General features: G+C 33.3%; 1 protein-coding gene across 11 annotated transcripts in view; it reads right to left on the bottom strand.

Annotated features, from left to right (window-relative positions):
• PCDH7 (protocadherin 7) overlaps positions 1-13,659 on the bottom strand; it is a 427,263-nt gene that overhangs the window by 224,893 nt on the left and 188,711 nt on the right. For 6 of the 11 annotated variants that reach the window (XM_015138178.3, XM_015138177.3, XM_015138181.3 and 3 more), the window contains one exon: positions 3,453-3,669. In XM_015138178.3, the coding sequence (XP_014993664.2) occupies positions 3,453-3,669 (217 nt within the window). The remainder of the gene's footprint in view (positions 1-3,452; positions 3,670-13,659) is intronic. The other 5 variants (XM_015138179.3, XM_015138183.3, XM_028848381.2 and 2 more) reach the window with 2 other exon arrangements.

Genomic DNA, 13,659 nt, shown 5'->3' with positions numbered 1-13,659 from the left:
ACTTCAATGTTTGATTAGATTGATATTAAAGGATTAGCATGAGATTATCATAATGTTGATGATAATTAAAGGCAAAGAAATACATATTATTAATCTCTGTCACAAATAAATGTATAACTAATAAGGTTTTCTTAAACTATTTTTTAAATGGTGTAATTTCTAGTATTACTTTGCAGGGACCTGAGGCACTCTACAGATTTGGAACTTTAAAATGGTGGGTCTCATTCTACATTATTAGATTCTGGTGGTAAGAAATTATGTTTGTTCTTATGGTGTATTCTTTTTTCTTAGCTAATAACAGAATAAAACCTCATTCTACATTTGGCAGTAATGTGTTTTAGAATATAGCTTAAAGCTTGTTAAACAGGGCATTAACACACAGGCCCTTGGAATGAAATTGTATTTATCATACTACGGTACAGAAGGAAGATAAAACTTTTGTAAAACGTAAGTACATTTCACTTAAATTTTCCTGTTTTAGTTCCTTTTTTGCATTTGTGAAAACGTATTTTTATCATTAGCTATCCTAACTTATTCCTGGTTTGTAGCATGACATTGGAATTTTGCTTGCTATTGCACTGGAAATTATCTTCTCAACTTTACAATGAAAGTTAATCCCAAACACTTGGTGATAACCGCATTGTTTCACATAGGTTAAAATTCCAGAAAAATATTTGAGGTAATAATAATTAGGAACTAGCATAGCATCCCAAATAGTATTTTAATGGAAAATCCAAATGAAAATCCAATACAAATCCTGATTAAAACCTAGTCAAGCAAAAAACTACAGATTACCTGGATTCCAATTAAATGTGACAAATGAATACTTGACAGGTTTCAATTCCAATTCTATTTATGTCAGAATGATCCATTAATATTGAAGATGAAATTACCAGAATTTAAGCAATACAATTGCACTTTATGGCTAGATGAGTAGTTTGAAAACATGGACCCAACAAAATTGTTATGCAAAGGTCAACTGCTACATTTAGATCACCCATAGTACATCACATTTCATTCTGTTATTACCTATAGATCAAGGCTAATATGAATCACAGCTAGTAGATGACAAATGGTCACACAAACTCTGAATTTCAAGTATTGACCACATACAAAATCAGGAAAAATCCATTACATTATCATGGCCCTTGCTTTTAACAGGCCTTAAAAACTTAGTTATAAAAAAGAATTAAAGGTCGCTTTTTGGAACTCTTTCTCATTGTACTTTCTATTTTATTAACAAGCTCACCTGTTAAGTTTTCCATGACATGTATGTTTCCCAAAAGGTAACCGACATGTGTTTGTCATATATAATTATATTTTAATTATTCATCATTTCTTTCTTATTTTAAAGGTGATGAATCCCCATAAACTAATAAAACATAAACTAACATTAAAAAATGATTATAATGCCAGTGGTACAAAGTCTTTTTTTAATAAAGCTGACATCCAAAAAATAAAAATTTAATTGTACATTCTGTTCTTTACAGTAAAAATAAGTAGTTCTTAAAACACAAACAAAATTATATGTTCTCATGAAAAGGTAATCTCAGATGTAGTAATACCCCTAAATTAAATTAATCTTGCCTTCCTAGGTATGCTCTATTTATCATCTATCTATATTAAAAATACTGTAATTACATATATGTACATACATGTAATTACATGTACTATATATGTACTCTATATTACATATACACATCTGTAATTACATATGTTACATATGTAATAGAGAATACATTATAGTACACATGATACATATATGTAATTGCATGTAATTACATAACTATCTTTTAATTATTCATTATTTATTTCTTATTTTAAAGGTGATGAATCCGCATAAACTCATAAAACAGAAAGTAACATTAAAAAATGATTATAATGCCAGTGGTACAAAGTCCTTTTTTAATAAAGCTGACATCCAAATTACATATGTAGTTACATATTACGTATGTAATTACAGTATTTTTAGTTTAATTTCTTTTTCCAAATAATTTTAATCATATCTGCCTTAAATATATTTTCATCAGCATTACAACTCATACGAAAATTGTATGCCCATTAAAAAAATTACTAAAAAAAACATAATTCTTAGAAACCACACCAGACTCCCATCCACATAAGCACACACCATCATACACACAGATAAACATGCCTTTATAGCCATAAGGCAAAATGCCATTTTAACTATGTAAAATTAATCAAGAGGGACATCAGTCATAAGACCCTGATATCATATCTTCTTACCCGAGAACAATGTGGATAAATAATTATTTAGCATAATACAATTTAGCAATACTTTCACTTGGGGTCATTTATGATATATTATATTCTAATATTGGATTTTAATATTCATAGGTAAACTTCCAGAAGAAAATCAGTCTTTCTCCTGCATTAATATGCTCTACTTGCATATATATCGGCACTAAAGAAACTGGTATATAACAAAAAGTTAGAGTGTCTTATTTCACTCGGGGGTTGAGATGGCAAAAGACATAAATCCATTTCAAGTTTTACTAGGGATAAAATGTGTGTGATTCCTCTTCCTTTCTCTCTGTATAACCATCTCTCTCTCTTCATATTTGAAAGAATAATGAAGTTTGGATGAATTTTACCATTCCATTATTTGACACAAATCTATTCCTCAGGCATTTACTTATGACTCAAAATCCAGAAAATAAATCACCAAATTATCTCTGGGAATATAAACAAATGTGGAAAGTTTTAAAAGTGGTATTTGCAATCTAAATATATAACTTAAAGGAAAATGTATACAAGGTCAATTGTGGTAATTATGAGAATCACCTCAAAACAGTATAAAAATACAGAGTATTATGATTTATTTTCCTTCCTTTCTCTCACATAAAAATGAAAAAAAAAAACACCTTATATTTAAGTAAGAGGGAAATTCTAATAGCATGTATTGTATAGTATGGAGAACAAAGTAGTACTATTCTCCTTAGACTCTATTCAGTGATCACTGGAAAGGAGAGGTCTGAAAACACTTTCCTAAACATCTAGGACAAGAAAAGGTAGAGTAAGGTATGTTTCTTTCATTTCCTTTCACTAAGACTGGACAGTTGTACTTGAAGAAATAGTTGCATGACAAAAATGAATAGAAGAAAACAATTAGACAAGACCTTTCTCGGTGACTACTGTTTAGGAATTCTGCACTTATTTAGCTTCCTTCACAGTGGGCCCTGTTCTGATTTATTTATAAGTGCGTTTATTTCGGACAGGATGCTTTAAAATGGTGGTGCAATTTGGGTGAATTTTATCTACAGAGTTATGTTCCTTTATTTGGCATTTCTGTATTTTAGCAAATATTTCTCACTTAAATAAAATGGTTTTAATGTCAGCTATTTTATTTTGGTTTTAGACTGACCTTCGCGAGTCAACTTATTACGGCTCACTAGCGTGATTATGTGTGTGGATGTTGTGTTTGCCCCTACCATTTTCCATATGCTCTGCCTCACCAACACTGCCATCCGGCGTGGTCCTTTCATAGTTGTCCTCTGGGAGTGGAAGGGCACCCAGTCTTGGCCCTGAAGAACTCTTACTGCTTGGTGTTTCTGACTCCTCCAGCCCGCTGTCATAGCAACTCTGCAGTGACCCCTGATGTGGGTCCTGAGGCTGACTCACAACAGAAAACGTCACTCTACGAAATGGCTGCAAAAGAAAAGATTCTGAATGTCACTACGATATAAGATTGTAAATGATCTTATTAAAAAAAATACATAAATTACATACATTAAAGTCTACCGGCAACTAATTCAATACAAAATGAATAGATATGTTGAAATTGCGTTAGTTAACTATGTATTATCTAAGGCAATGTCTAGAACTTAGATTTTATTATGGTAAAATTGGAAATTCCCTTTCAGAAATAGAGATTAAAAAAACAGTAATTTCACTAAAACACACATTTAAATCTGATATGTTAGTTCCACATATTCAACCTTTTTCTATTCTAATAGTATTCACTTCAGATATGCTTTCCAGAAATGGACTCTAAAAAAACAAGGTCAGTGATTTGTGAAGGCAGTAAATATTGAACTAATCCATTGTAAGAAGACTCAATTTTTAAATACTTTGTCCATATGATACAAAGTTATAAAATCAAATGGGATGGCAGTTGACTTAAACTATTCAAAGTACAGCTGACAAATAAGAATTTAGATGCAGTGCTAGGAAACAGAAATATGTTTATTACATAACTCCTATAAAAATATTGTCTATTGACCTTGAAATTGTAAGAGTTTTACTGAAATAATAGATAAAAGTATCCCTAAACAGTGAGTAGAAAATAAACTATAAAGTTCAATTGTGTGTTCTTAATATTACTGTTTGTGATTTGTTCAATAAAGTAAAATCATGTACAGCCTTTAATTTGTTTCTTAAAAATTTTATCAAACTTTATCCAATTGAACCCCACAATTTACTATGTTACTGACAATGGCTGGACTGAAGATGGAAGGTATTTGCAGATTATCTTAGTTAACCACAAAATAAAATAAAATAAAAAAATAGGCTCATTAAAGGAACAAACCAATGCCATGTATTGACAGTGCTACATAAGAATAATAACTTGGAAAAACATATAAAAATGTCCTGCAGTGTCAGTCTGAGATTATTCTTGGTAATAGTTGTATCCATAAAGCTGCTGCATGAATCTGAAAAATGTCAGAAGTGTACATATTTTTAAACTTATTACTCAGACTGTTTCTTTTTATTACAAAGTATAAAATTAATGTTGCTAGAAAACAGTGAAAGGTTACAAAACCTTTTTTGCACCTTTATAACTTGAATGTTCATGACACAAATTACTAATCATGACCTGGACCATTAGAATTTTAGAAATACTAAGGATTATATGCACATGGTAGGTTATTAATGGGAAAGCTAAGAAGAGTTATAACATCTCCCCCTAATTTATAAATTGGCTTTGCTAAAGACAAACACATGCTTCCATAAAATTTCCCTTTATTTTGTCATTGATGGAAGACTAGCTGAAAATATCGTGAATTGTCAGTATTTTTAACCCAGTAGCTCACAATTCATGTACTTATTTGAAGTGTACAATCTTTACAAAGTCTCCTTTTTATTCTGATTCAAAGTCAAAATCAGAATAGCTGAATCTTAATACAAAAGGAAAACATTTAATTCATGTTCTCTTCTTTATAATGTTTCACTGAATTGGAACTGCAGTATTTATAAACAATTACAAATATTTTCAATATACATAGTATGGGTATGTTATAGATTTAAATTTACTCACAATAAACTTTTTAGAAACATTATTCTGATTTCACTAATGATTCTCATATTTCTTTACAGTAATATAGTTGTGATATTTTACCCTTTATTTAAAAAATATGTATAAAGAAATGTAAATACCCTGTATTTAAAAAAATAAAGAAATCAATTTGTACCGTCTTTTTTTTTTTTTTTTTTTTTTTTTGAGACGGAGTCTCCCTCTGTCGCCCAGGCTGGAGTGCAGTGGCGCGATCTCCACTCACTGCAAGCTCCGCCTCCCGGGTTTACGCCATTCTCCTGCCTCAGCCTCCTGAGTAGCTGGGACTACAGGCGCCCGCCACCTCGCCTGGCTAATTTTTTGTATTTTTAGTAGAGACGGGGTTTCACTGTGTTAGCCAGGATGGTCTCGATCTCCTGACCTTGTGATCCGCCCACCTCGGCCTCCCAAAGTGCTGGGATTACAGACGTCAGCCACCGCGCCCGGCTGTACCCTCATTTTTACCTGTGTGTGTGTATTTTCTTTTCTCCCACCCCTTGTCCACCCCACCCCATCCACCCCATCCACCCCATCCACCCCACTTCTCACACCTGTGACTGTTTAATGCTTTTTGGTATCACCTTGGAAATGAGACCACTGACAGTCTCCTAAAACCACATTGTTCTACACACAGAAAATATTCAGTAAATACTTCTAAACAATGAAATTTTAATGACAATGTTGAATTTAGTCAAGAATGCCAAGGGTTATGCAGACATATTATCATTTAAAGACATAGCAATGGATTTAAAAATAAACAAACATAAAAAGAGAAAGGAGGGTCAACTGCTGTTCTTAATTCTATTTTAATGACTTTCAAATCTTTTAGAATATCTTCATTAACACAAGAAGAAAGCTCAAAATGAATACAGAAATACATAAGACATACCAATAAACTTAGAAAATAAGAAATGATTAGAAATGGTGTTTCATTTTGATATAAAAGTAGAAAAAAAGAGTGACATTTGGTTGAAATTTGGAATAATTTTGGAAAAATTCTGAAATATGTGCTTAAATGTTTATTTCACCAAAAGTGGATAGGCTAGCAGAGAAACCAGTGATAGCTATGTTTATAATGAAAAATGTTAAGAATAAAATAATGTTTTTCCTGTAATGTACTATATAATGACTGCTATGAACCTACGCATTTTGTTTTCTTGATTTCCTACCCTATTTTGACTGTGAATATTTAATCTTTATCAGTTATTTTAGAAGTAAAAATTGCATAATTTTAAAATATTGATATCTATTTATATATTAGAAAACATTTAAATTCATCAATTCTTCCCTTCTTGTATAAAATGCTTTTTGCATTTAAAATAACATCTGAATGAATAAAAATGTAACTCACAATATTTAAAATAAAATGTATCATACAATGGATTATAGTATATCACACCTATCATTTTATTCACATTTTAAAATATTTTATTAGAATGTCATAGTAAGATATCAGCATTACATCACTAGCTCTTCAAATTCATTTTGATAATTTTGAATAATAAGTTTTTTGTGGTCAAGTATTTAAGTTGACAATGTGAACCAAATTAATACAGAAGTCAAAAATCTGAAAGCGCTCGCATTGATGCAAGAATTAACATTTAATTTAAATAGTATATCAGACATACAGAGTTAGATGAAATGAGAGAAAGACAGAGAGAGAAACGGCGAGAGACAGAGGCAGACAGCTGAGTCTTGAAAAGATAGCTGTTTTACAGCAAAGGTTATTACACCATATTCATGTTATTTATATACTCCAGAAAGATTGACTAAAGCAGAAATATAAAGCAGAGTGTCAACTCCTGACAGAGAGAATGAATTTGCATTATATATGTAACTGTCACTTCGTTAATTACTGATACTCTGAAGTAGAATAGCTTACGTGATAATTCTTCAACCTAGATGTGCTTTAGAGAACCCAGAGAACTTGTGGAAAAACCAGATGCCAATATCTGGTCCCAACTTAAACCCAATGAATCAGCAATCAGGGTGGGACTCAGAGATCGGGAGTTTTTAAAAATCCCCAGCTGATGAAGAGGCACAGAAAGGAATGAGAAACTTTATTGTCAGGAAGAACATAGGTAGAGGTTCAAGAAAGCAATGTGCTCCAGGCAGTTAGCCGGTTCTTTAAGGGTATAAAAAATAGTTCCCAGGGAGAGTCAGCAGACTTCTGGTTCCATCTTGAGACTTAAAAGTATGGTCATAAAGACATTTAGTAAATTGCAGTGTCTGAACTTTGTATTTTTCTGTCTGGGGTGATAAACGATTTTGTGTCCTGTAAATGTAAATTGGTCTATCTAAGAGAAGAGAAAGCAAAGAAAGCAAAAGAGCTTGAGGAAGAGTGTCAGTCTGCCAGCTCTTTGAAATTGTGAAGACAAGCTACAGACTTGAATAAGTACCGCAAGACGGAGATCTTAAAGAAAATTATTCCAAAACCTGTGGATGAGATGTGTGAAAGAATTAAAAAACAAGAGAGTGAAAATCAAATAATTTCTTTAGGTAAGTGAATTATCTAAAGAAAAGGTCAATAATGAAGACATTTTCTGACGGTTCCTTATGAAAGAGGAGGAAGAAGAAATGTTGAAGGCAGAAGATTATGCTAGGAGATAAAGTATAATGAAATATTTACCTAGCAAGAGGTAAGGTTGAGAGAAGGTGGTGGCAGTGAAAATGGACAGCAAGGCCATTATAAAGAAAGCCCATATATCTGACTGGATTGAGTCATTAATTCACAAGACCTCCATTTATTTTATGTCCATTATGTTCCAGGGTTTTGAGGATGCTCCAACAATGATTCTACACATTTAAGAAACTCAAAACCTTATCAGTCTATAAAAGCACAAAAATATAATGTGATCAAGTTTCCAGTAAAATGGAGGCGTAAACAAGATTATCTAACACTCAGGAATTTAGGGCAGGCACTGCAAAGACAGTGGTTTGTTGGTTGAGATCTCTAAAAGAAATTTGATAGATAATATATATTTGGGGGTTGATTATAGATTCCATATTCCATATTGCTAGAAGCAAGCAATTAAAAAAAGCGTGTGAGGGCCAGGCGCAGTGGCTCACACCTGTAATCACAGCACTTTGGGAGGCTGAGGCGGGCGGATCACGAGGTCAAGAGATTGAGACCATCCTGGCCAACATGGTGAAACCCCGTCTCTACCAAAACTACAAGAATTAGCTGGGCATGGCAATAAGTGACTATAATCCCAGCTACTCGGGAAGCTGAGGCAGGAGAATCGTTTGAACCCAGGAGGCAGAGGTTGCAGTGAGCCGAGATCATGCCACTGCACTCCAGCCTGGTGACAGAGCGAGACTCCGTCTCAAAAACAACAACAACAACAACAACAACAACAACAACAACAACAAAAAGATGAGAATGAAAAGCAGGTCACTTTCAAAACTCAGAAGTCAAGGAAACATAACATTTCCAGAAAGGCAATTCTATGTGATCAAAAGCATCAGAGACATCAAGAAGGATGCTGACTACCACATGGCATTTGGATTTATCCTTGAGAAGGCCATTGTGGCTATAGTATCTCTAAACTCTGGGAAACAATTGTAGGTTGGACCAAAAGAAGTAGAAGATTGGCTTGTCAATAAATGGAGAAATAGAGAAAGCGGGAATGTACTACTACTCTTAAATATATGACAAGAGAGAGAAATAGGGTAGAAGTTAAAACAAGTATTTCTGTAAAGTGTTTGATTTATTGATCTACATTTTTGTCTTTCTTCATTGGCACTGAAGAAGGTTTGCTTGAAAATAAATATTGGAGATGTAAACAAAAAGGCATGCTCGATAAGAGAAGGTGGGAGCAGAATGAAAGAGAGCAAAGAAGACAAGCTAGCTAGAATGAAGAGAGACATAAAATCAAAATAATTATAAAAACATTGAAATGTTTTGAGGAATTTTGTTAATGAGGTATGTGGATGTATGTGTGTTTAATGGGAAAGAAAAAACACACAAAAAATAACCGAACAAGAAAATAGTTCTATTCCAAGAAACCCTGTGGGTCCTCGAGGACAAGTCAGCTGAGCTTCAGTTATTGTGCCTTAGACTCAGGGACAAAAAGAGCCTTAAGCTCCCTCAAAGACATATACTATAAAAGGTAGTATACCTCAGGCCACAGCTGTATAACTAGAGTTATCTCCCATTGCTTTGATGCTTTTTAAGAAAATATAGAGCTGGCCAAGTAAAGCTTCTAAATAGAATTTCTAAAATCCACACAAAATTTCAAACCTAATTATCCTATTAAAGTGCTAAAATTTTATTTTTCTAAATGCAAATTATTTGTGCTGCAAATATGTACATACAATAATACTCAACATTTTTAAAAGCTATTTAAATCTAATCATTCATTAAGCATGAATATTTCTCTATTCCGTTATTTTGGAAATGGTATTTATCAACTATTTTTTTCTCCATTATGACATACTAGAGACTTTCACTTGAGGACATACCTTACTATAGGTACTACTCGGACATTTTAGAGCTTGTTACAAATATATTCAAAGGTAAACTCCAGATAATGTACAATTCCTGGAGTATTGTACGTACCATCATTCTCCCTCTAAGCCTCCAGCTAATGGAAATGCATTAGAGCTGACGCTGTTTTAAACTACCATATACTTATAACCATTGTTCACTCTTTATTTAATTTTATTCACTTTATTTTCTGGAAATCTAGAGGTCCCATGAGTAGGCAAAAGTGTGAAGGGAGAGGTCCTCTATCTGCCATGCTTGCTCTTCTGCTGTTGGGAAGCCTGAACATGGTGGTCTCTTCATATCCTCCCCTCTGCCCTAAAATGTGGATGAGACCAGAGGAAGGGATGTGCGATTACAGTGATCATTTCTAAATGAAATTAATCCCAGAGACTTAAAAGGACAAACATAGCAAATTAGGATTTATTAAATTGACTGTTGTGGGGTGTACTATGTGACATATCCAGTAAATGCATTTGTATTGGATAGTTTTGTTTTCTGAAAAATATAAACAGATGCTAAAATGCGCATATTGGTGAAATTGGGATCAAGAGAAAGACTGCCTGCTTAGATAAAGAGAGGAATTAGAATCCATCTGGATTACAGAAAGAAGGCTTCTGTTCTAATGACATTATTGCAAAGGATAAGGCACTCATGAAGGGAAAATGAGGTGAGCATTTGATTCATTATTCCCTTTCGTAAAATTGCATCTCTATGATTGATAACATAAAGCACCTAACAATCACCCTAAATCTAGGCAGTTGACAGATTCAGAGATGACATGAGAAGCTCTCAAAAACTGTACCTTTTTTTTCAAAAATAAACTAGCAGCCAAATTCTATCCCGCTCTCCACCCAGAGAGTTCAAGGAAAGTTAAGTTCACGCATTTCAAATTCACTAGAAGACTGAAACAGTTTTCAAAAAAGTCCATATTTTTAAATCTCTAGAAAGCAGAAGTCAAATTTTACTATAATAACTTCTTTACTTTTTATTTTGCTTTGTGATTCATTTTCATTTTTTAATGTTAAAGAACCACATAACCACCCTCCCTCCCTTCTTGCAAGTATTGATGTAGTAACATTTACTACTTATAATCTGCACATTTGAGGAAGTTAATTTTGAAATTCACATTATTATTAATGTTATTAATATTATATTACTAATGTATTCTGCTTTCAGAATACAATGATTGCAAAATATATATTACCTATTTGGCATTACAGGTGTTACCTATTTGGAAAAATATTTGTTCAAAAGTTCATGTATAGTTTCCAAGAAGAGCAATAGAGACCAGAAGAATATTTACAAATATATATATAATAATAATATTAAAACCTTTCTTTTTATCCATCCTGATTATATTAATTAGAAAGTAACCATCACATCATAAAAGCAAACATTATGTTCCACAATCAGACATATTAAAAACGTGCCTTTCATCTACTAAGCAAAATTTTCTAAGTTACAACCTGTACACAATAGTTACAGTAAAACAGAAAATATAGCACAAGGCTAAGAGTGCAGACGCTTTCCCCTTGGAGTCCATTTTTTATAACCTAGTGACACTACCTTTATGGGGATTTTATTGGCAAAAGGATAGGACCCTAAGGATGCCATCTATTGGAAAGAACCTCAGGTTAAATCTCTTTCCTTATTGAATACTGCTCTTTGTCTTACAGACAACTTTATTGGGAACTTTAAATCTGCACCTTCCTTTTTAGCTTCAGTAGTTTCTCCATAAATCGTCTCCTTATCTGGAACTCACATACAGCTGTCTCAGTCACATCAATTATTTCTGAATGGGCTGAAAAGCCTTTTTTATTTTTTCCAATTCACTTAGTTATGTCCATCAAACAGACTTCTAATGACTCTCTTTGTCAGTCATAAAGCACTGAAACAGTCATGGAGCAGAACATTGCACTATTATAAGGAATGCTGCATTTCATTTTTAAAGAGGGGCTAAGGCTGTGAGATCTTTCCTTACAAATGAACAGGCACTGATTAATCTGCAAACAGTCTCAACCAGTGTCAGTGGCTATTGAACAAACACATTTAGGATTCTATAGTGCATTCGTTAGAGTATATCTGGCAGAACTCTCAAACAAACTTTAATCAGGCCTTTAAACTTTTTAGGGGTGTTTTCCTTTGCTAACATTTCAAGATCCCTCCATACTTCAAACTGTCTTTCTTTCTTTCAAGTCAATAGCAGATGAAAGGATATTAACAAGATACATGTTGAGACATTTGGATTAATTAATCAAAACTCTCATCTGGAGCAGAAGTTAAATAACTATTTCCTTTGAGTTGCATGCAATTACATATTTGACATTATTATTTATATTTGTACTTTAGAAATTAAGAGTGTAAGCGATTACTATAATTCTTAGTCCAGTAGATTACAAACTATTTAGTTATTGCAACAAAACAATGATGTTAGTATTTTTTTTAAAAAGCAGCTACTCTGTGCCAGGAAAATGCTATTCATTTCATTTATGTTGTCACTTTTCATGCTATCCTTATGTGGATCATATTAATATTCTGATTTTGCAAATGAGAAGAAAATATAATGAATTTCAATATTCAGACTAATGCAAGAACTACTCTAGCTTAAAAATGCAAGTCGGCTTCTTGGGTTTTTACCCGCACTAATGAAAAATGTCAGGAAACAGAATAGCCAAAGCCTAAAACTCTTGGTTAATGTAGACAATTGTTTTTCTGAAAACTTCTAAAAAAGATATGATATTCTAAAACACAAATTGCGGGCACTCTATATTGCTGACACAATCATTCAATCTAGGTTTTGCTCTTTATTGCTGGGTTATTTTAAACCTAGTCAAGGGTTTGGCAAACTTTTTTTGTAATATTCCAGAAAGTAAATATTTTAGGCTTTGTGAGCATAGGTCTCTGCCACAGCTACTCAACTGTGTCATTGGAGTGTAAAAATAGCCATGGAACATCTGTAAATAAATGGACATGGCTATGTTCCAGTAGTTTTGTTTTGTTTTGTTTTGTTTTTTGGAGAATTTTTTTATGTACTTTAAGTTCTGGGATACATGTGCAGAAAGTGCAGGTTTGTTACATAGGTATGCACATGCCATGGTGATTTGCGGCACCCATCAACCCGTCATCTACATTAGGTATTTCTCCTAATGCTATCCCTCCCCTTGCCCCCTAACCCCCAAAAGGCCCTGGTGGGTGATGTTCCCCTTCCTGTGCTCATGTATTCTCATTGTTCAACTCCCACTTGTGAGTGAGAACACGCAGTGTCTGGTTTTCTGTTCCTGTGTTAGTTTGCTGATAAGGATGGTTTCCAACTTCATCCGTGTCCATGCAAACGACATGAACTCATTCTTTTTATGGCTGCATAGTATTCTATGGTGTATATGTGCCACATTTTCTTTATCCAGTCTAATATTGATGGGCATTTGAACTGGTTCCAAGTCTTTGCTATTGTGAATAGTGTTGCAATAAACATACATGTGCATGTGTCTTTATAGCAGCATGATTTATGATTCTTTGGGTATATACCCAGTCTTGGGATTGCTGGATCAAATGGTATTTCTAGTTCTAGATCCTCGAGGAATCACCACACTGTCTTCCACAATGGTTGAACCAATTTACACTCCCATCAACAGTGTAAAAGCTTTTCTATTTCTCCACCTCCTCTCCAGCATCTGTTGTTTCCTGACTTTTTAATGATTGCCATTCTAACTGGTGTGAGATGGTATCTCATTGTGCTTTTGATTTGCATTTCCCTAATGACCAGTGATGATGGGCTTTTTTTCATATGTTTGTTGGATGCATAAAAATGTCTTCTTTTGAAAACTGTTCATATCCTTTGCCCACTTTTTGAGGCGGTTGCAGATCTTGTAGATTCTGG

The sequence above is a fragment of the Macaca mulatta genome, chromosome 5 (genome assembly GCF_049350105.2).
Source record: "Macaca mulatta isolate MMU2019108-1 chromosome 5, T2T-MMU8v2.0, whole genome shotgun sequence".
NCBI lineage: Eukaryota > Metazoa > Chordata > Mammalia > Primates > Cercopithecidae > Macaca > Macaca mulatta.
This window is presented reverse-complemented; position numbering and strand designations above follow the sequence as displayed.